Here is a 24,176-nt window from a genome sequence, read left to right on the forward strand (position 1 = left end):
CATATTTTAGTCTTAAAGACACAGTATCACACAGTCTGTTTAGTGTTAAGGGAAGAATAGAGAAAAAATTAAAAAATGAATTATGAACCAACTTTGAAAGCGGACATCTTTTAAGATTATTTAAAAAGTAAAATATCATAGTTTATTATAGATTAATGGTATCGACTCTTGTGTCTTCAGTTCAGGAACCTTCCCAACACTAAAACTTGCCAAGCTGTGACTGAACAATCAGTAACTGTTGAAACGTGTGATTGGTTTACTCCAGTAATGAAAGCAAATTATATTATTTCAGAAATATTTCCTCTCATTTCAGAGTAACAAGTCACAGTCAAGCAAAATTTATGAAAATAAGAGCCAAAAAAAATGACTTGCTAACAACATTAGCATCCGAGCTATCAAAACATTACTTGGCACTGCCCTCTAGACATGATATTGCACCCAGTCAAATGACGAGTGAACGTTTCCTGCTTCTTTTTTACATTGACATCTCAACCCAACTGATGAACACTTGAACTGCAGAAAAATCTATAATCATCTCAAATAATTGTAAACAGGTGATAATAAAATAATTGCGAGAGGCCTAGGGGTCACAAACACTCATATTCCTGGTAACTCGCAAGTGGTAACTTTGTAGAAGAAAGGAAAAACGATCTTTGTTGTAATGAGATTTCCTTCTGGACCATTTCTATTGGTACATTTATCATGAAATGTTTACACAAATGTAAAAAGCAGCTGATATTAGGAAATGTTAAATAAATAAACACATACATACATAAATAAATAAATGAGGGGGGTAGTTTTTTTTTCTCTTTCTCAGTAAAAAACAGGAAAGCTGTATCAGTAATGATAATGCAGTGATGCCTCCACACCTCTTCCTCCATCTCAGCACTGAGAGTAAGACAGACCGAGGAAACCAGAGAGATACAGAAGGAGTGACAGAGACAGATCCCAGATGCTGAATGTGTCAAGCTTGATTCTGCATCATCTCTCCCCCTCTCCCCTCTCCTCTCTCTCACTCCATCTCTCTCTCTCTCTCTCTCAGACCCCACTGAAAAGGTGAGTTTGCAGGTGGTACCTGCAAGCACTGTTAAGGAGGGTGACAACGTGACTCTGAAATGTCAGGCAGATGGAAACCCTCCTCCTACCAGCCTCAACTTCCACATCAAGGTGAGCCCACGTGTCTCCCCATAGAGACTTAGAGACCCAGACTGGATTCCCAAAAGCTTTCCAAAAAAATAATAAAAACATATGCAGCACAAACCCTTACATTCTCAAACATAAAGCTTAAGTTCTTTAGTATTCTCTTAAGAAAGATCTTAATTTTCTGTCTGTCACAGATGGCGGCGTACATATAACTGTGACACTCATTAGAAGCTACAGTCTGAGGCTCTGTCAGCCATCTCAGGGGTCACAGTCCAAATGTTAAGAAGAGCCAATTTGTCCTTTCAATAAAAATGAAACCACCTTGGGAGCCACAACGCTTTATGTCCAATTAACATCTTGGCTGTAAATGTGTCTAAGTATGTGCTGATGTGCTCGTATAGACATAAAATATAATATAAACGAAAATGCAGACTTACTTTGCTCTGCTTTAAGCTTTAGCTCAGCTGTAACCACTTTCCTTGCATCTCCGGCAGGAAACTTTTCCGCAAAAGTAGAACAGTCTTCTCATTCGCCGGCTTCTCATTTGTATTTTCCCGTTCCACTTTAAATTGTACCAGAGGCACCCGAATGTACCTGCTGCAACCTTTTATGGTGGAACGGGGGAATTTAAACAAGAAGCTGTCGAATGAGAAGCTGAGTTCAGACACGAAACTTTTGCAAGTGCAAATAGTCTGAGATCTTAAAGCTGCTAGCTAAGTGAGATGGTTGTCTGTGTTGTTATGGGGACCAGCAGTCTGTGCGCCAGAGTTCAGGGTTAAAGGGTGAATTAGCAGTTCTATATTAACGCCAGTGTTTAACACCATTTATTGTAAAAACTGTTTGAACGATCAGCAGAATTTACCGAAAGGGGGGATTATTTTATTTTTACCTAAAAATCTTAAGTGAAAACTCGCGCAACATAACTGAGCTGTTGAGCTACTTCATCTATGTTTTTGCCTTCTGTTCGTCAGTTTGTTACTCTATCTAGTCTGTCCATCTGTCTGTCCAGCTATACCAACATTCTCTGGATGCACATCAAGTTGTAAACTATATAAGAGCCTTACCTTTTGTTTTTGTCACTGCATATAAGCTGGATAAATAATTTTAGGGATTGGACACAGCAGGGTCTACAACAACTTAAATAAATCCTGTTCCACTCATTTTTCCCAGCTTTTCTTGCGCTGTTTTGTTTAGTTCAGGCGGCTGGGAACGTTCTGAGGGATGTCAATCAAGTGTAAACATTGTAATAGTATTAGGACAACATCCAGACAGTTCTCAGTCAGTTTAATGTTATGTAAATATTTTGTACCTTGGACTTTAAGCCCAAAAAGCACATATTAAAAATTAAGATTTTTTTTTTTCTTATTGAATTTTTTGGCCAAAATCAAACGGACATAATTTCCTCAAAACATCAAATGCCAGTTAATTCTAATGTAGCTTATTAGTAATGCAGTTTACAACCATCTGTTAGCACTGTGCAAACTGCATGCCTTACTAGCTACATTAGCCTCTTAGCTTCACTACAAGCTAAAGAGGCAAACTTCAGACACCAGACATATCAGTTTGCATTTGAATTAAGTGGATAACTAAACATTTTTTGGTGCTTCTCTCTTGCACCAACCCCATATTTATTCTCTCAGACTGTTAATCCATTCCTTCTGCGTACAGGGTAAGAAGGTTGCTGTGACCGGCTCGGGCGTGTACACTCTGTCTGGAGTGACCCGCGCTGACTCCGGAGAATACAAATGCTCTCTGCCCGACAACGACAAGATAGAAGCCACGGCGACAGTCACAGTGACCTGTAAGCACCTGCCTTCTTCTCATTGGTCTTGCTACTCTGTAGCTGTTGCATCTCTCTCTTCTTGTCTCTAAACCTCTCCCTCCCTTTTTCTGCCTTAGTTCTCCCACAGTGGCTACGCAGGTCAATCTGCAAATTGGTTTTTGCAGGAGAGCGTACCCGCAGTAGAGTTGTCTGAACTTTTTCTGCTCTTTAACAGCCTCTTTTATGCCACAAATTAATGCGCAAGAGACGTGTTAATCAAATTTATCTCCGCCGGGGTCGGCAGAGGTGGAAGACACTGGTCAGTTGGACTAATTAGAGTTTGTGACTCACGTCGAGCAGAGACTATAGCAGACGGCTACGTTTTCACACCTATCCAACACTTAATTACTCTCTGAGGTGTGAGCATGCGTGTGTGTGTTTGACTGTTTAGATCTAAGGGCTCTTCATAATGTGGTCTGGGTGATGGTTGGATGTAGCAACATGCTTGTATTTCACACTGCCTCTGCTGAGTTAATATAAATAAAGCAAAAGAAAGAAAAAGAAACAGCACTCACAGATGGAATGTGTTCTTACAGAAGGGTGGTGTGTGTGTGTGTGTGTGTGTGTGTGTGTGTGTGTGTAGGGTTGGGATGTGGTGAGCTGTTAAGTACTGTTGATATAAAAGACTGATGAGCATGAGAGACACCTGCAGTGAGAAGATACCAGACATATCTCTCTCGCTCTCTCTCAATTCAGTTTAATTCCAGATAGGTGGCATCTTACTGGCATGAGAGATGGCACTGATCCGATACCCAGTATCAGTATCAGCCTGGTACCAGCAGAAAAATAACATCAGATCCAATTCTTCAATAAATCTAGCATGAAATGTTGCAGAATTGGTTGTAACCCAGCATAACACAAAGTGATGTAACTAGGTCACATAACAACAGTAGTTACATGTAGCCTAGTATTAATGTAAGAACTCAACATGTAGTCGCAAAAGGTGAACACCCCTGGGCAAATTACACATCTTTACAATTAAGCATTGGTCTGCAAATTTTAGCACATCATTTCTATTATTTGCTGACTTAATATGTTGGAAAAATAGATTATAACATATTAAATGTGCCGTAACTTCTGCATGAGCCACATTTTATGGTTTGTTTTTTCCTTATATGTTAAATTAAGCAAATAAGCAGTAATCTTGCATTACAGCGTACAGAAGTGGGTTCTCTGTAGAGGATTACAGAACAGATTATTTTTAGAAAATCAACAAATGGGTGCTCAAACGTTTGACTGTAGCTAGCAATTCTGTAACATTTCATGCAAGGATTTATTAGTTAAAGTTTCTTTTTTGCTGACTGTACAGAAATATTTCACACTTTAAGAGGAGGAAAAGAAAAAAAAAGATCAAATGCCGTCTGTAACTAGGACCAGGCATTTCAGTCAAATCTGATATTTATCAAATTTATTCAGCACTGGGCTTTATAGGCTCCAGACAACAGGAGGGTCCAAAAAAATGCACCACTCAGTGTCTTTCTATTATTTTGTTAAAGTCAGACACAGACCACAAAACTGCACTAGGGACCAGTGGCTAGAAATTCAAAGAAGAAAGGCCGTCTTTAAGATGAACAGATACATGTTTACCGTCTTTTTTTTTTATTTTTTTTTTATTTTTTACCTCAGGTAGTGTAAGAGTCAGCTTAAAAAGAGAGCGTTTGTGAAGAGTTAGGTAGAAGTTTTATTCCTTCTCGATAAGTAGAGTTTATCTGCATTTTTCTGCTGCAGTGCTTCCTATGTGCTATAGCTGTGCTTTGTACTGTCTATTCAATAGCACGATTAATACTTTCACTACCTCACTATTACAGCTCACTATTTAACAGGCAAGAGGATCACCATAAAGCATCCTGAGCCAGAGCTTAGAAATCATTAGAAGAAAGATGCACAATGATGGAAAACAAGGCAAAGACCCAACGCCATATATTTACAATATACACAGCTCCCATAGCACCAATTCGTTTAAACCTACATGATTAAAAAAACAACAAAAAGACGCCAATAGTGACAGTAAGTCATTAATAATAAGCAGTATCTCCATTCAGAGTCTGTTAAAGGGACGCAGCTATCACTAATGAAAAAAACCCACAGTCTTACCTTTAGTGAATTTCCAGCAGCAGCCTGGTCAAACGTCATTTTCCACAATCATATGTGGGTGTGATCCACAGTGGGAACCTTTTGGAAGAAAAAAGTCCAGGGGAGTCACCAAAATCCCAAAGCAAAGTTCAACTGAAAGGAAAAGATCACTGGTGTTAATTTGAGTTTTGCCACCATTTTGTCTCGTGTCTCTCACCCCACTTTCTCTCCAGGGTTGCCAGATTGTTAAAAATGTTCAAAACACACCAAAATGCATGAAAAATCACCCAAAAAAGTCTTTGTCATTTTAACCATAATATGAAATAATAAGCTTCTGGGTATGTTAAGTGCTGATGTCTTATCTATGAAAATCTGTGGATCAATCACTGAAATCACTGATGCGAAGATTCAAACAATGTAATTTTTAGTATCCCTGTCAGTCATCTAAGAAATGCCTGGTTAAAAAAACAACTTCAATAAAATAACTAAATTATTGATGTGTAAATGTATCTTATTTCCAACGTACAGAGCTCACTCAAAGAGATTGTTTTCAGAATATTAGCATTGTTCAGCAGATTGTTTTCAATAGGACTCGTATGCAATCTGAAGGACATACAGCAAAACTACTGCAAGCTTAACAGTTCCTCACACATTTCTGAAGCTTGCTTACCTTTATAGGCTCTGCTGAAGAGATCACAGGCCATATCAGTGTTCCTATTATTACACACTATGTACGGTCAATAGTGTCATTTGAGCTAGATAATTTGTGCCTTTTAGGTCTGAACGCACATGAATCAGTAATTCATCACGTCAGTAATAAACTAGGTACATTAACCATGATCCACATGAGCAGGGCGACAGTCTCCTCTTAACAAGAGTGACTAAAATGACTGGATGTGGGGAGAAGTTAGGCCTATTCAGATTTCAGCTGCATTATTATCATTATTAATTTTATATACTTTTTTTTAAACCCACCAAAACAATGAAAAACCAGCTCAAATTATGTCTCAAAGCACTTTTTTCTCTGCCAAATCCAGACAAAGTCTGCCCAGTTTGGTGGGAACCTGTCCAATCTGGCAACACTGCTTCATTTCTACTATAAACTCTTATTTCTTGCTTCCTCCTTTTGTCCAGCTGGAGGGTAGAAATAAAAGTCATTGTGTTGGACCTGTTTTCAGAGTTATAAATAAAAGATACAAACAGTAGGAAAGTAACTACTTTAAGTAACTTAAGTTACTTTCACTCATATTGCATGCATTATTCTTTGTACTTTATCTGTAACATATTTGTTGCAGCTTCGCGCTTCAAGTTCATTATGCAGTAGCCTGAAGGAACCATAGCTGCAGTCTTTCTATGCTTCGTTTATTGGACTAAACAGATTTGAACCTCTGATCAAAATGTAAAATGCAGCTCTACACTGTTTTCTGTTGGAGGAGTTTAAACATTTAATTATTCTGAATAAATTTCATCTAATGTAATGACTACATTAGATTAGTATTGAATTATAACTGCTTAAGGGTCTGCATTTGACTTTCTGCTTTAAAGCATTTTCTTCTGATCTTCACACTGAGTCCTTTTGTTCTGCCCAGAGGTTTGTGGACGCCGCTCAAAATATTGCTCCACTACCACACCAATTCACTGCTTAAAGTCTTGTTATTGTTGACATCTTCGTCTATAAAATGCATCCAAATAAAGTTGAACACTAGGTGAGGCCAGCAGCAGGTAATAGGCTAACAGACTCCAGTTATTAAGAGACCCTTATTAGTCCCACAACGGGGAAATTTCACCTCTGCATTTAACCCATCCGTGAAGTGAACCACCACATACACACTAGTGAGCACACACACACTAGGGGGCAGTGAGCACACTTGCCCGGAGCGGTGGGCAGCCCAATCCGCAGCGGCCGGGGAGCAGTTGGGGGTTAGGTGTCTTGCTCAAGGACACCTCAGTCATGTGCTGTCTGGGGATCGAACCGGCAACCTTCCGGTCACGAGGCTGGTTCCCTAACCTCCAGCCCATGACTTTCCCCTCATTGTGGGAAACAATTTAGCAAATTCAGACATTACCAGATGACCACTTGGAGTCACAGTAAAACGGGATATATGGTAAAAATATGTTACATAAATGCCTTTTATGAGCATCACATGCCTGTCCACTTTGTGAGTTATGGTCATTAAACGTTACTTGTCACGTCACACTTCACTGGACTCCACACCCCTTTACTCCTGTTGTACATTCAAATGATGTCATTCAAGTATTTACATCTGCAGTGTGTTACAGAGAAGCTAATTTTCTTCTTGCTTAAGTGTTTAATTGGTCAAACCAACATATAACTGAACTTCAGCAGCAGTAATTAGTAACAATAGTCATGTTAATACAACAACAACAACAACAACATAGTATTTGATGAAGACATAATAAACAACTATTTCTCTTTGTCTCTCTCAGACCTGGACCTGTCCCTCATTCCCTCAGGAAGAGTGCTGAAGAAGTATGGAGAATCCTTGGAGGTGAAGGTAGAGAAGAACTCCTCCAGTGAACCAACAGTGACCTGGACTAAGGTGAGAATACCACCCTGCCACTCTCACCCTGACTTGGTGCAGTCATTTGAAAGCTGAACGAAGACAAATATAGAGGCAACAGGCTTTTGATGTTTTCATGTCTTCAGGCTACTAGAATTTGCATAGTTAAACCACAGTCTGCTGAAATGACTGTAGTCTGAAGTGAACAGCAAGAGCTTTGTTCACAGCACTGACCATTGTGCATATGGTATGAGCGTGTGCCTACATAAGTCCATCTGGACGAAAGTTGACACAACTCTCTTCTTTGTCGTATGCACAGTTTTGTTCTGTAAAGCATTTATTCTCTGTATTTTATAGTAGAGCTTTAACTGGGCCTGAGATTTTGGTCCAAGCCTGAATATAGTCTGGAAACTTTGTCTGAAGTCTGAAACTGACCCAAGCTCAGAAGTTCTGTTCAAAAGTGCCAAACTGGTTCATCACCTAAAATGCAGAATAAAACCTCAGTTAATGATAACACTAGTTAGCCTACCATATAGCAAGATTAACACCTGTCATTAGATCACAGATAAATAAATTTCTCTTGAACAAACTTCAAACACTGCTTCTGATAAACAGCCCAAATGTTTTAGTCTGGATAAACTTCACACTGCGCAGTGGTGATATAGCAGGATGTTAGACTTCACCTGTTCAATCCTAAAATGCTTTCTGTACAGAGAACATTTACATATGACATAAAAAAGGATTTTTGTATTAAAACATAAAAGCGAATCGAATTCTCCTGAATGTGTTATTAACCTCACACCCATCTTCTCATGAGCATGGGCCTCATGGAGCGGTAAATTCGGTCAGTGGCACAAAAGACTCCAGCATGTCAGATTAAAATTTCTGGTATTTAATGCAGGCAGGAAGAGCGAAGTAGAATAGCTAAAGAAGGGAAAGTACAAGGTAACTCGTAAAAGAATGGGAGGCTGGTTGAGAGAAATTGAGAAGAACTTGAGAACGACACATATTTGAGAAATGTGTCAGGTCCAGTCAAATAATTGAATAGTTCAGCTCTAATTCATAGCTGAGCAGATAAATAATAGCCTGTATGAGTGGGAATGCAAAATAATATTTTAACTACACAGTTCCATCATACTTCACAGAAATCTTCAATTCAAGAGGGCTATTTTAGAACCAAGTGTACGAGAGAAGCCTACTTAACTGAGAAGAGAATTTATTCGAAATCCACGACTTTATAGTCGACAGGTTCTCTAACATACTGGGTGCTTGACAGATACGCCCCTCAACCCAGTGAGGCACTGGGAGCAAAGTGAGATCATTTGTGCTGTGTGCAGTGGATTTGACCTGTTAGAGACTGTATGTGTTTTATACTTTAAAGAGAAAGTTAAACAACTGAACTTTGTTCCTTCTGCAGAACAACAGCAAACTGGAGAAGCAGCCCGACTTCTCAAAGCTAACATATGGCCATGCGGGCATGTATGTGTGCGAGATGTCTGTAGCAGGAATCAAACGCAGCGCCTCCTTCCATCTGGTGGTAGAAGGTAACACACTCCCTAACACTCTGAATTCAGAGCCATATTTATTGGATATCAGTGCAGTTATTTTAAATCATTTATTATTAAATAATTTCTTTATCATATTTTTGTATTTGTTTACATTATTTCAAAACACTTACTGCCTTTAACACTGTGTGAACTTTTCATCTTTAATGGACCAGTAAAAATGATTCAAAGAATAAATCTCATGACATGAATCTGCATTCATTTAAAATGTTTTTCACCTATAAAGTTAACTTTTCTGAGATCTGAGGTGTTATTAAGAGAGGACAAGCCGTGAATGTACTGAAGGTGTTTATGATATATGATGCTCTGTACCTCTCTCTCTTTCTCAGGTATTCCTGTGATTACAAGGTTGACAAAACAGCAAAGCACAGATGGAAAAAACAAGGTGCTGATCTGTGAAGCAGAGGGTTCACCGCAACCTAACGTTCAGTGGAGTGTCAATGGAACCAATGTGAGTTTCACACAATCAAGTACAAGTCCACCTGTATCTGGATACTTCTGAAGTGTATTGTTTATCAGAAACGTCCCTGTCAACACCGACATTTATTTTATAAATTGTTCACATGAAAATGCAAAAATGATTTAAAAGCAGCCACATATGCATGCCAGCCCAGGAGGAGGCGCTAATGTGTTGGAAAATTCGATGTCAGAGCCGGTTAACGAGGGTACCCGCGAGTGAGTCGTCAATGAAAGGGAGTGAATGGAGCTCAGCAGCTAAAGAACTTTAATTTTAGAAAGTGGAAGGATGCATTTCACTAAAAATAAACAAAGGAAACTTACCTATATATCTCCTATTTCCTGTTTCTACGGCAAATGGGTTTTGGGAAGCAGGACGATAACATTACTGCTACTGAGTGCTGATTGGTTGGCGAGCGGAGCAGCTCATTGGCTGTCTGTGCTCACAGACGTCACGGACGTACATGAGCCGCCGTTTTAAACTCCAATAACTCGAATTTAAAAGCTCTTAAAAATATAACAGCGGTGTTCAAATGTTTTATGCTGCTCTGTGTTCAGGAAATGATTGTATTATTTAACATTAAAAGTGTTTAAGCATTTATAAACTATGATTTTCCTCAAATGCTCCATGTTAACCCATTCATTTTGGACTTTCTCGGGAGCGCCCTCTAGTGTTTGAGAAACCCGGAAGACATTACAGAGCAGTAATTCTCCTGTCTGCAAGTTCTCTGGTTAAAATGCTTGAAAAGAACATGAGGAGCATGTGTACTGCATCAAAAATGTTGTTAAGAGGGCTTGGTGAGGTCAGTACCACACTGGCTGTGTTTAAAATGATAAAGAAAATAAAAACACCTAAAAGAAAAGGGAATTTATATGTGTGAACTGCTGATGCAGCGATAAAATGAAAGCTAACCCAGCATTATAGACCATACTGAAACGGTACAATCAGCTCTTAAATTCAACAAAACAGAGTTCGATCCCTGCTGCTGCAGCCTCCGTGACAGAGGTCAAGAGAGCATAACTGGCCTCTCTCTCTCTCTGTCTCTCTCTCTCTCTCTCTCGGTGGGCAGGATAACCCTCAGGTCACTGTTGGCTAATGTAACAGAATTGGAAGTTACCGTTTTCCTCCAAACGTGCTGAGCTCTCCAATGACTGCATACGCAGCAATTTAAAAAGACACGGTGGCGTTTGACGTGGCATCAAGATAAAAATAATTAGCTTGATATTTCCTGGTTAAAAAATTGTGATTATCGATAATATCGCAGCCATTTCTTTCACCCAGGCCTAATATGTAAGTGACCCTGAGAGCGCCACTCTTTCTCCCTTCACTTTCTCTGCTCTCCTCTCCTCCTCTTCTCTCCACTCTGCACCACGTCTCCTGGTGTGCAGCTGAGGCTGCTCCAGCTTGGCCTCATTATGAATTTGCACTATGGCTGAATAATGAGCTGAGAGATGCCAAATGGGTGTCCCTGATGTTGGGTCAACGAGAAGCCATCCAGACTTTTGTGTCTGTATGTGTGCATCCTCTGGAAGTGAGAGTGTGTATTAATGAAGGAATGTGAACTGTATAGTGTATCAGAAGTCTGTGTCTAAGCTGATGTACAGCTCTGCTAACACTCGTTATCACACTCAGCACCAGTCGGAGACGAGCTGCCAGTGCCGCTGCTTAACGTTTTGTCCAAGCTGTGCTTCATAGTTCCTCCCCTAAGAAAATGAAACACCTACATACTCACTGGCCAGTAGCTTTGGGAAACAATAATGTCCAGTATTGCAATTATTTAATAAGTAATAGTAATGCAAATTATTCTTTAGTATATTTATTTATTTATTTATTTTAAATGCTTATATCCTACATTTTTTTTGTCTTATGTTTCAGATTCACAGAAATCTGCAAGAATTTTGTTTCCAGAACTCGAGCGTTCTGTTTTAGATGTTGGCTGCATTTATTGCTTCTCAGGATCCAAATAATCCCAAACATATTCAATGATGTTCTGGGCTCTGGGTTTTTCTGTGTATCTAATATCTGTTAAAGGAATAAGCCACAAGAGTGTGGAAGCAGAGTGCCTAAAACTCCCTTCCTGTGAAAAAATTGCAGTAATACACAGCCTTGAGCAGCGAATTGCTTTTATAAAATGCCAGCTAAAATATAAAATATGAAAAAATACACAACTTTTCAGAACGTAATTTATTATTCGGAATCATTGACATAAGCAAGTATTTCACCGAGAAATGAAGTTCCTTTAGAGTATGGTACCGTTGCCACGCAACCATGACCCACTGAATGAGGAGGATGATCAGTCACCCATCGCTGTGACCAAACTGCGGTCATTTCATGGTGTTTATTTTATTTTTGCTGTGCAAAATCAGATTGAACATATGAAAACACATCATGGTTTAATGCAAAAGCTTTTGCTTTACTTTGTGGTCACAAAATTACCACCATGAGTCTCATTTAGCACCAATCCAGCAGCCCACTTTTCTCCTGCTGGGGCCGATTCTCAAACAGCTCCCTTCTCCCTACATAGTGCACTATGTAGGAACTTAAATAGTAGATTCTACAGCCCAACACTGAAAATGCAGCTAAGAAACAGTCATTTGGGATTCAGATACATCCACACCCAATAACTGATCCACTGTTTGGCTGTAGAGGCTAGAATTTTTTAACTTTCCTAGCTAGCACACTATTTATTTAGTACAGGGCAGTTTGGGATTCAGCCTGGGTTAGACGGTACAACTGGCCGAAACAGTTTTACAGTTAATCTTACTGTGTGTATGTCAATTCATGCCTGTGATATTATTGATGAAGTTTAGTGTGTTTGCTATCTTTTAGCCTGTTTTAGCCTAATTTAGAACATATGTCATCAGATTAACAAAAAGAAGGTTCTTACTTCATCAGTGTACTCGGGGCTCCATGCGACCAGCCTAGAGTCTAAGATTATTCCATTAACAGCGCAAGGGTTTCATGCTGTGGCACAGTAACAGAGTTCAGTAGTTGTGAAGGTGTGGCCCTATAGTGGATTTCACAATGGTTTCGATCGGCGGCTCAGCCAATCAGATTTTAGGACCGGAACCATCTGTTTTATAAGATGATTTTTTAACTCCTGTTTTGGAAACTCCTGTTTTTGGTGCTTCTTCTTCCTTCATGCAATTGATTGTCATATTTTATCTCAGCTATGCTGAATGAAAAATTAATAACTCAGTGGTGGGTAATCATGTCCACAAGGTTAAAAGCCTCACCGGGATTTTCTTCCAACTGCCTGAACACATCTGCCGATGTTTTGAGCAAACTAGAGAAGCCAGGCTGTTGGAACAAACTCCTGGGGAGGCTTTTCATGTTTTGGACAGGGGTAACCCACCTCTACTACTCAGTTGGTAGAAATGAGATAAATGAAGGGTGGTCTCTGACCTTTGCTCATTGTTGTATACGGCAAGTGGACCTGATGAAATGAATGAGTGTAGATAGAAGGTAAGTGTACCAGTGAGTGAGTGTGTGTGTGTGTGTGTGTGTGTGTGTGTGTGTGTGTGTGTGTGTATATATAGGTTATTTTAGTGTATTACATCTTTATATGGGTCCCCAGTTCATTCATATCAACATATATCCCTCCTGCCAGCCCTAAAAACACTTCTCGCACTTCTCTGAGCTTATTCTCATCAGAATCCTCTGAAGCCCCCATAGATACAGTACACAATAGTGCTGAAGTCATTACTGAGCACTGTGGTTGTAATAGTTCTGGAGCATTCATATTCTACATGGTGAGTAGGCGGGAAGCTTTTATGAGGTATGGATTTCACTGCTGTGTAGAAAAGTAATATGTGGCAAAGCAGGGTGTGTGTTTGATTTGTGTGAAGCAGCACAGTGATGGTATTAGTGGAATGAGAGCTGTGTACTGTCGGGTTTGTGCAGGGGATGAGCTGTGTAATGGCACTAATGCTGGAGGGGGTTTGGTAATTTGAGAGCACAGTGGTGTATGCAGTTTAATAGCGGCCTGATTATTGGCTCTAAGAAGTTTAGTCACACTGTGCTGGTGCCTTTCCATCCGTGTGTCAGTGTGTAAGTGTGTATTTGTGTGTGTGGTTACTGTCAGCTTTGGCTGTGCACCACAAGCTGGCTACTGGAAAACAGCAGTGAATTGTGGCCCTCTAGTGGCCATAAATTGAGCTGCATCTTCGCTAATGATCTCACTGTGCTACTAAAATCCGATCAGTTACTTTTTCAGTCTTTCTGTTTTAAAGCCACAGGGAAGCTAAATCTGTGTTTTCTTTCTTGTTCTTGTGGGCACACAGCATACATGGGTCATTCTATAGCAATGTCCATTTTTGTGTCCCTAGTGTTTACAGATATATTAAATTTGAAAAACATGTTAGTGATACAATTTATTTATATTTTAAAACAAAACAGTTATTATAACAGTTGCACCTTCTTGAGCCTCAATTTAGCAATATTGGTTTTTAAATCAATTATCTGGAATTCCAAGCACCACAGAAGAGCTCTGCAATTTTAACTGTAATAATAATCTATACCCAACTATAAAATAAATTATTTAAGACAGCAAGAAAACAAACAGCAAATATATATATATATATATATATATTTTCATATATAAAATAGGAAAGTTATTGTCTCCAGGATTCGTGTCACTGGTGTTACTGTGCAACACAAAATCTCTTGTTTTGAAATAAAAATCACACTGATGACGTCACTTGACTTCCTTAGACCTATTTTCTGAGGATCTATGAAGAAAAGCACATGGTGAGTCCACTGTGTCTTTCAGTTATCAGAGATTTTCTCATTTACCTCATGATTTCATTTGAAGCTTATAGCTGAGGTCACTGGTGTGACCAACTTTATTCTGAGGTAATTGTGAAAAAAGAAAACACAAATGGATTAAATTACATATAATAGTGGATGTTCCATGACTGACAGCATGCGGTTTGATGCTCTGTAGCAGCCGTTTTGTAAAATGCATTGTTCATTAAAAACGTCTCTGGTGTTACCTTTCTTGCTTGTAACACCAATGACGATCAGGAACACCAGTGACTTCTATGGATAAAATAGTGGATGTTTCTGTAGAATGACCCCCATATAAAATATGTCCTTTGAAAAACTTTCCAGTCCTAGTAAGTGGCCAATGTCTTTTGCTAATATTCTCCTCTATCAGGATAAACTGGGTGGTCCTACTCTTAGCACGTGTGTAATCACTGCTTCACTGACCACAAGCCTAATGTGGTTTGACCCACCCATATAACTTCAAATAAACTGTTATCATTTGGTCTCTTTCTTAAAGAAACTTAACAATGACCAAGCGGAAGCTAACCCAGCAAGCGTATCAGGACCACACCCAGTCAGTTAGGATTGATAAGCTGCTGTTAAGCATTGCTGTGTTATATTTATAACTTTTCTGTTGTTTTTCAGACTTTGCTGGGTGTAGAAAATAATGCTTCGCTTTAGTAAAACTTAAAGTAAACTTAAAAATAAGTTTATATCGTGTGTAAAATTCCCAAGACCTTAAATGAGTCTTTTTGACTGAATTCAATTCTTGTATCTCCACAGTGGTGCTGTTGTAAGAAAAAGTGCTCTTAACTTAAATGTATGTTAATGTAAATAAGTAGTTTTGGACCATTTCATAAGTCGTTCAGTGTTCACACAATGTAAAGGGCAGTTTCTAACACAGTGATGTGGTATGTACAAGCCATTGTAGTAGGTCTGACCCATTCTCCATCCTGTAATTTTTAATGGCTCTGGTTTAATATGGTCAGGTGGTTTTGTAAGAGGTAAGAGATTTGTTTGATTGTGTCTGTGTTCATTTGCAGAGTGAGAGCTCGTATGTCAATGGAAAAGCTACCTACAGACTGACTGTCGTGCCCACTATGAACCTGACGGTCACTTGTCAGGTCGCCAATAATTTAGGCTTGGACAGCAAGACCATCAATGTGTCATCCTGTAAGTACTGAAGAACTTCAGCTCCTGCTACTGGGTTTATACTAACTAATTTAACGAGTTTATCTAACCTCTGATTGGCAGGCACGCACACAAACACACAGATACACACACCACTTCGTCAGGGAAGATCAGTGACATTATAATAAAGACTAGACAAGTGTAGAAAAGAATAATACAGTCAGGGAACATAGAAATCCATGCACAGGATAACCGAGTTTTAATTATGAGGTCAGTTTGACGGTCAAGTCCCTGACATACACCAGGCTTTAAACGCACTGGCCCTTATTCATCAAAGCTGCAGAAGAAGGAATGCAGGTTTGACCACGAGCTCAGTGTGTGTATATGTGTGTTTGTGTGAACACGGTGTTACTATGCAGAGCATGAGTTTTCTTATTTCTATCTATCTATCTATCTATCTATCTATCTATCTATCTATCTATCTATCTATCTGTCAGGTGTGTAACAATACACAAAACTCAAAATTGATTCAATATAATATGGTGGTGTCTCCATATGATACGTTTTCAATAAAGCAGAAATAAACAGAGCCTAAAAATGTGCATTGTGTTCATACGTTAATGCAGCAGAGCACACATTAATTCTGATGTCGAGATTCAGTTAGATTAGACGTGTGTTCTGCTGTGCTCTAATTCTATATCACACAGACTGATTTGGCTCAGATAAGTTCTCATTTTGTTCTGTCCTACAAATAAAGCCCAAATTTTACAGCCCCTATAATTTATAACTGATTTAGAAAAAGCCCAGCGTGTGGGTGTGTGCCTAACATAAGCCCCTCCCCATCCCTGCCCACTTCACTCTGACACACCTCTGTATTGACAGTAGTTTCCATAAAAGATGGTCAATGTGAGACACCTAAAATATATCACACCACAGCGATACGCTGTTTTAATTTAGATTGTTTGATATGTATTGAAATTTTTACACTCTTACTGTTTATCAGCTTGCCTGCTTTTCTATCTAGCTACATGTTTGTCTGACTATAGCTATTAGCTTAGCTACCTTTTTTCTTGTCTATCTATCTAGCTGTCTGTCTATATTCCATTACAGAGCCTTGCTGGTGGTATCCCATATAAATAAAAATCATGCTTGGCCACGGCTTATTAACGCATGGGAATGAGGTCCTAATGTATGGCCACGGCTTAGCAAGGTGTGGGAATTAGATAATTAAGTCATGGCCACGACTTAGTAAGGTGTGGGAAGAAGATCATGCCATACTAAGTCGTGGCCACACTTTAGGATCCCATTCCCACACCTTACTAACTTAGGATCTCATTTTTACGCCATACCAAGTTGTGGCCACAGTGGGGCTCCATTGTCTATCTGTGCATCTATTTAGATATCTCTCCTCCCATCTCTCTAGCTGTCTGTCTGTTGGCCTGACCAGCTGTTTTTAGTCCTCTAACTTTCTATCTGTCTAGCTTTTGAGATCTGGGTTTCTGGTTCTGTTTGCCTGTGCTGGGGTGCTTGACTGATCTTCTGTCCTTTTGCCTCTCAGGCCACCACTGCATGCTAGTGGTCTTCCTCCTTACTAAATGCTGAACTACACCGAGTAGGAAATTACTGACTAAAATGTGAAAATGCTTCTGACTTTTTCTACTTTCTAAAACCACGCTTTGGTGGTGGACTCTGGGGACATTTTGGCTTGCATTGTTGTTATAGATTAGTACCCATTTGGTTTCCAGTTGCCTTAAATTTAATTTAATTTCATATCTGATTTCAGTAATAGACGATCGCAGAAAGGAAAAACAAGGTAAGAGTTTTTGATTTCATTCTTTCGGTGTTTTAGTAAAACAGGTTTTTATGCATTAAGCTAAAAATGTGCAGTTCCTACGTTTGGTGAGGTCTGTAAGCCTCTCATAATGCTCTGCACACTCTCTCTCTCCCCACGTGAGCCGCAGCCCAGCTGAACGTGAAGGGGTGTCAAGCATCCCAGCATTATGACAAACTTTCTTAATTTCACTTTTTTGCTCATCAGTCATTTATTTTGGAACCTGTGATCGGAATAAACAGTGTTGCACGTTTTTTGGGCATTGAGCTGTCCTTGTTGACCAGTACCTCTCTGATCTTCCATGCAGACTTACCAGAGGACGAGGACAAGGCCAAGCTGATCGTGGGTGTGGTGGTGGGCCTCCTTGTTGCCGCCGCTGTGGTGGGCATCATCTACTGGCTCTACATGAAGAGAAGGTACTTTTGTTCTCTGTGAACAAATATGCCATAATGTTTTTTTTATAAATCTGTGCATTATGAGGAAGCTGAAATCATAGGCAGTATAGGAGTGCATGCTTCTTACCTCGCAACGAGAAGTAAAGACACTGCATCGTTTTCTGATTTGGCTGAAAAAGCTCTTTAACATCTGCCATGAAGACTAACACTGTCACATCTCTCTCAGACAAGGCAGCTGGAAGACGGGCGAGAAGGAGATGGGCACCTCAGAGGAGAGCAAGAAGCTGGAGGAGAACAGCCACAGGCCAGACGTTTAGAGCAGCTCACACAACCCCTACACACTGAGAAGGTGAGCTCACAGCTCCTCTCACATCACAGCTGTACCTTATAATTTATTTTCAAAGCTTAATGCTCATTACTCTTTATTTTGTTACTTTTAAAATGTAAGAACTATTTGCATATTTACATACATATTTTACACTGTTGTGCTACAAGTGAGAAATAATGAACTAAAGTCACTTGAGTCTGTGCTACTGTGATTGTAAAGGGTAAGGAGTGTTTTTATGCATGATGCAAAAGCAGAGCAGCTACAGGCTGCAGTAACTTTCTGTCTCCCATTACTGAATATTGTAGTCATTTCATTTTGAATTTGTCATAATAATGAACACATCCTAATATAGCAGTGTGCAATGCAGTCATTTTTGCTCTCCAAATTACAACCGCAGTGATAATGTTTATTTCCACTGGCACTGCTGTGTTGTATTAGTCAAGCAAATGGTGCCACAGATGTAGTTTTTCCACACTGGGGTTAATACTACTTAGATTTAAGATTTGAGGTGTAAAACATTTAGTTTTGTTTTATTTCGATTGTTCACTAAATGCTTCAGTTCAAAGCTTAACTCTCAAGAAAATAAGTTTGGGGTCCCTCAGATTAAACAAAACCAGGTTATTTCATCTGTTTTTCATCGATTTGCTCAGGGGTTCATGTGCACAGCATAACAGTCCATTCATAAGACATTTTTAGTGACTTTTCCACCAGTCAGGTTGTGTTGAAAGTAACAGTTGCATAGTACTCGATAAGCACACCTATGACCCCTGTGACCCCCTGTGATGATCTTTGCAATGCTGCAGGGCAGTTATTTCCAGCCACACAAGACCAAATTTGTCCTCTAAATGCAGAGAGACCAAAATACCTGAACCTGAAGGTCAGATTATGGTTTCAGAAGTACTTGGAATCACTGGTAAAGTCTGATAAACAATTTGGCTCAGTAACACACAAACACATAAAACATGTTCTTTTTCCCCAGGTAGTATATTAACCAGCTAGCGGATTGGCTTTATATATATATATGCATTTTTTTTGTCTCTGTAAACAGACACTATGTTGAGCGTTATGAGTTTTCCCATCTCCTCCTTTATGACTTCATGGCCAAGACTCCCTTTACACTGCAGCTAATCATTACTGAGTTTCAGCCTGACTTTAGCGCACACAAAAACACAAAACGTTTACATTAGAAAACCTTTCTGAAACTTCTGTCAGCCGTTTGGTTAGATTCTGAAGACGAGTGCAGCAAATCTACATCCAATTCTGAACCTGTCTTTGCCCCTAAGCAAGCTTTTCAGTCAGCTGTGACGGCAGAACAACCAAACAGACTGGAATTAGCCAGAAACAAACAGAATACAGTTTGTCAAACAAGATGAGCTGAAATGCTTTACAGACTGGAACAAAATGACATTCAAGTATTGAAAAAACCGAACCTGCAAAGGTTACTACATTTTTTGGTGGAAGGAACCTCCATCACAGTTCAGGACTTTGCTTTTTTCACTTTTCTTGATTTTGCAGAGGTGTTGTATAAAATTATAGCACAATTAAACGCCCCCTCTCCTGTCATATTCTGTCATCTAATTTAACAAGGCCTTCTGACACATCTGTAAAAGTACAGCTCACTCAGATTTTAGTACTTTTGAGGAACTGCAGAGTTACATGATGCTTAATGGACCCTCCTACATCAGTGCAATTATCAAGGGTTAATGTGGCTTTGTGGATTGTTTATCTGTCAATATTATGGCAGTTAATTAACCGATGACTGCTGAGGTCTGTACTACAGAGGAATCATGACATGAAAGGGTTTCTTAATAGGAATTGCTGAAGGGCAAAGTCAACTAAGGCCAAGTCCCATTTCTTACTTCTATCCCAACCCCTTGTTTTCGAGTGTCATCTTGCAGCTTAGAACTGAGTTACAAAAGTTAGTAGTTGAAATCTTCCTCTATGAAATGGGACCCAACGAAAAGAACATGACTTCATTAACAGGCTACCAGCGCTGCTCTGTAGGCGACCCTGCCCGTCTGCAGGGACAGCAGAGGAGGGTGAAGTTCAGCTCCTCACTGCTGGGCTTTAGTTACATTTCAGGAATCATATCCCTTCAAAGAGGGGGGCAATTATTTATTATCGCCCGGCTCTAATTCTTCAGTGATATGAAGCTTAAGTCAGATATTCTCCAGCTTGTTGTTTTAATTTTCCCATTCTACCTTAAATGGAGCAGCAGTTCTGATGCCTGAAATGCCAGGATGTAACTGAGGCACTATTTAAGGTGGAACGGGAAATTTAACCAGCTGGCTACTGAGATAGTGATAGTGATTTTTATGCTTGTTATGAAGAAAAGGACCATAATACAGTGAAATGACATTAAGATAAAACAGTGGGGATCATAATTTTTAATGGAGAAAATTCTCGCGTTTGTGGGCGTCTTTGGTCGCTCGCTCAGCAAACTAGCCAGCTTTTCTTTTTTTCTCCTCATTTCACTCTGAAAAGACTTTTGGAGGGGGAGGGGGAGGGGGAGGGGGCTAAATCTGTTTTGTTTCTCATAACAGAAAGGTTGTATATCTAAGCTCTCTCTCTCTCTCTCTCTCTCTCTCTCTCTCACACAGAAGAGAGGCCTTGCCACACTGAATGTGCTGTACAACACCACAACATGTCTATCATTTGATCTCTGATGCCTGATTGGACGCAGTCGCTCTGGTTCAAGCTGCATACGTGTGCATCGCAGAATACTTACAGAATGTCGCAAAACCCTGAAGAACAGTTTCCAGAAGAAATCCTCCACCATCCCTCCATCTCGAAAGAAAAAAATAGCCACTTGTGTTGTAAATTTAGTCTGCACTGAAAACGGAGTCTTTTTGGTTTTATTTTTGAACTGTTATGATTTGATTTTCTTGTGTTCCTGGTGAATGCTCTTTGTTTCATGCGCGTTGCAGGTGTGGTGGGTTCGAGCTCCTCCCTCCTCCCCCCTCCCCTCTTTTTAGTAGAAAAAGAAAGTTCACTGTACACTTTCAGGCCTTTGTAAATATGTCATAGCGAGCACATTCTCTTTGCTCAAAGCTGAGAATACTGTATAATTCAGGTTTAGTTGATGCAGGATTGAGTGATCTCTCTCTCTCTCTCTCTCCTGAGTTAATCTGCTCCTGTGAAGCCTGCTGGATCCTGGAGGAATGAAGACTTCACTGCTGTTACGCTCTCTTTTCCTCAGTTCGGGTGGTTTGCTTTCATTGATCAGTACTTCTTTTAGGCTGCCGCCACCCCTCTCCATCCGAAAATCGATTTGATTCACAGTGGTCCGAGAAGCGAAGCTGATTGTCTCCGAGCGCTTGGAGAAACCGGTTGCTCTGTAGCCGTAGTTTTAGTTATAGTTATAGGCTAGAGTCGTTTTTCAGTCAAAGATGTGTAAATTGTTGAATGTAGGGGCGTGTCCAGGTGAACCCTTCGCTGGCCTTAATGCAAGTTAGTCTTGTTTCCACTAAGTTACTGAAAGCCTTAACAAAGTCACTGAAGGCTGTTCCAGGCCCAGGCAACTGGATCAAACACACTAACCCAAACACAAGGGATTATGTTGAACAGACACTAAATCCTGACCAGTTTTTCCCAGATTTTAGTGCAGCCATAAGTCACGAGGTACATTAATGTCAGCAGCTCCACACAACGCATCCTACAGCCTTGCACACTGAGCCTCGACGCCTCCCTTTATTTATTTATTTTTTTAAAGAAATAGATCAATAGCTGAAGAAAGAAGTCGTGTTGAGCTCCCTCTTTGTTCCCTAAGCCAGAGAGGAGTCTTTGTGTTGAGCAGTTGAAGTGCAGTGTCCTACACAGCTCTGTGTTTATGATGAAACGTGTCGTGTGAGGAATTTCTCTTGGTTTCTTCTGCTTTCATTTTTGCTTGATGTGCAGCTCATCGTTAAGCTGTTGTGCCCTTTTGCTTGTGCAAAAGTCTGCACGCCCTTGTTCAGATTAAAGTATAAATTAGTTTCTATCATTTTTAATGCATGATGACTGCTGAATTTAACATGGTTCAGAAATTAAAATGTTGAGTTCTGTTTTTGTTTAAAAAAAAAAGCCAATTTTGCACTAAAATGTGCAGAAATGGGCCGTTTAAGTCATTCCCTCTAGTTTGCAGTTACAATACCAACAAACCAAGATTTGACCAGGGGTGCCCAAACTTTTGCACAAGGCTGCACATCAACAGCTTTGAGTTGTTTTCAGGATATATAGATATATATATATTTCAGTTTCTTGGTGTTCCTCATGTGTGAGATGGTCGAGTTAGTGGCCCACACTGTAGTCCTTGGCTTGTGGTTGTTCTGAGGCATTGCTGAGTTCACTGGTCAGAAGAGGTTTGTTGTAAATACGTCTGGTCTTCGTGTTTAGCTCATGTTTGGCTATTTATATTGTGTGAGAATGTGAGGTTAGCTACACTTCTGCCTGGACACTAGTTAGGCATATTAAAATTGCCCCCCCACTTTATTTATACCTTCAAAATGTGCTACTTCCACCACTGCAGGATGGACAGGTGACTTGATTTTTCCTTTGGTTTCTTTTCATCTCTTTGTTCTTAAAGGCCATGTTGAGGTTCACTTCATGTCACTGGGTTGTTTTTTTTATTTGTCATGCCTATGTTTATTCCAGACCATCAGGGCAGCAGTGAAACCAAAGAGGGTGATCGAGAAGAAGGCCATAAAGTGTTTGTAAATAGACTTTTGGTTTTGTACTTTTGTTGAGAATAAAGTGTACATTTTGAAGAAATGCTGCGTTTTGTTGTCGGTCAGTCTTTTTGTTTTCTGTGACGTGTTCAGTGCTGAAGTGGTCACTGCTGAACTGATTAAAGCGGAGATTAAACACGTAGATCACTGGTGTGGGAAGAAAACCGCATCTCCAGAATGGAGAAGGGGGAAAAAACTACTCTTAATGGAAGTCAATGGAACCAGAATTTTTGCCCGTTTGTTTTGGACCATTCATCGTGACATTTGCAGTGTTTTCACATATAGTTCGTTTTAAAAGAACCGAACCGAGTTCTGTTGAGGTGAACCTGGAAGGGAACCCACTGCGAATGACCTCAGGTCTTTTTGTGTTCATAGTGGAAGGACTTTGGGTTCTCAGACCACAACTCCATTAGAGCTGAAGGTGCGCAGGGTTCTCTGATGAATCCGACCGATCAGGTGATGAGCAGAACCACCAGACCCGCCTGCTGCTCTCCTATTGGCCGCTCTGGAACGACTGGCCGAAGTGCATCACGCAAAATTGGAAAAATGGCCCTGCGGGTCCGCCGGGGTGGGGTCCGCTTTCGGCTGTGCTCCTCACTGAAGCTCCACCCGGCGAGGTTTCCTTCATTCAGCGCTCAGAGTGAAGGCAGCTGAAGACTGTGGCTGTGCGAACGACGAGCCTCGAGGTCTTCACCATAAAGCAACGCTAAAGCGGACTGGGGCCGGTTTGTTTTCACACTGCGCACATTAAACGAACTACGAACGAACCGGTTCGTTTTAGGGGCCGTTTAGAGGGTCTGAGTTCGTTTGGCATGTTCATGTATGCAAAAGAACCCTTAGACACTAAAGAGCAACAGGGATTTTCTAATGACCTAAAAATCTGGGAAACACCAAAAATGAAGATGTAACGTTTTCTTCCAACAGCAGCGACTTGCTCACATAGAACCATCAAATCAATCATTTGTTTCTGTTTGTGATGTTTCCCACCCCAAGTGACTGCTCATTTCTTCTTTAGAGGAGTTTCCAGGACCACATTTGGCCTAAACCCAGTAAAAAAGACTTTTTTAAACAGTTAATCATCCTTCCCACAGCAGTTAAGCCCAAGACTAGACTTAATCCATGTCTGGGAAACCAGTCATAGAAACCTCTTGTGTAGCAATATGAGACTTCATTTAAAATTTTACAGCAGAATGACTTCTTATCATCATAATCCAATAATCAGTTATGACCTGAAACCAAGATTTGGTCCCTTACAACTCGTTCACACTTTCTGGGCTACTGGATTTCATGGACTAAGCCTAATCTTGGTCTTGAATGGCAGTGGCAGTGGTGTATCTCTATTAAAAATCCACTGTAATGTAGGTTTAGGCTTAATCTGGGTGTGGGAAACCAGCCCTGAGCTAAACAAATCAACACATGCCCAACCACGCCAGACA

General features: G+C 40.1%; 1 protein-coding gene across 2 annotated transcripts in view; it reads left to right on the forward strand.

Annotated features, from left to right (window-relative positions):
• The window catches only part of alcama (activated leukocyte cell adhesion molecule a), a 101,955-nt gene extending 79,172 nt beyond the window's left edge, over positions 1-22,783 (forward strand). Inside the window, exons 7-16 of one of the 2 annotated variants that reach the window (XM_017691358.2) lie at positions 1,043-1,167; positions 2,812-2,944; positions 7,487-7,599; positions 8,978-9,104; positions 9,455-9,576; positions 15,393-15,522; positions 17,264-17,293; positions 17,619-17,727; positions 17,933-18,055; positions 20,635-22,783. In XM_017691358.2, the coding sequence (XP_017546847.1) occupies positions 1,043-1,167; positions 2,812-2,944; positions 7,487-7,599; positions 8,978-9,104; positions 9,455-9,576; positions 15,393-15,522; positions 17,264-17,293; positions 17,619-17,727; positions 17,933-18,023 (980 nt within the window). In that variant the 3' untranslated portion in view covers positions 18,024-18,055; positions 20,635-22,783. The remainder of the gene's footprint in view (positions 1-1,042; positions 1,168-2,811; positions 2,945-7,486; positions 7,600-8,977; positions 9,105-9,454; positions 9,577-15,392; positions 15,523-17,263; positions 17,294-17,618; positions 17,728-17,932; positions 18,056-20,634) is intronic. The other variant, XM_017691361.2, reaches the window with a different exon arrangement.
• The last annotated feature ends 1,393 nt before the right edge of the window (positions 22,784-24,176 follow it).

The sequence above is a fragment of the Pygocentrus nattereri genome, chromosome 18, assembly GCF_015220715.1.
Source record: "Pygocentrus nattereri isolate fPygNat1 chromosome 18, fPygNat1.pri, whole genome shotgun sequence".
Lineage (NCBI taxonomy): Eukaryota > Metazoa > Chordata > Actinopteri > Characiformes > Serrasalmidae > Pygocentrus > Pygocentrus nattereri.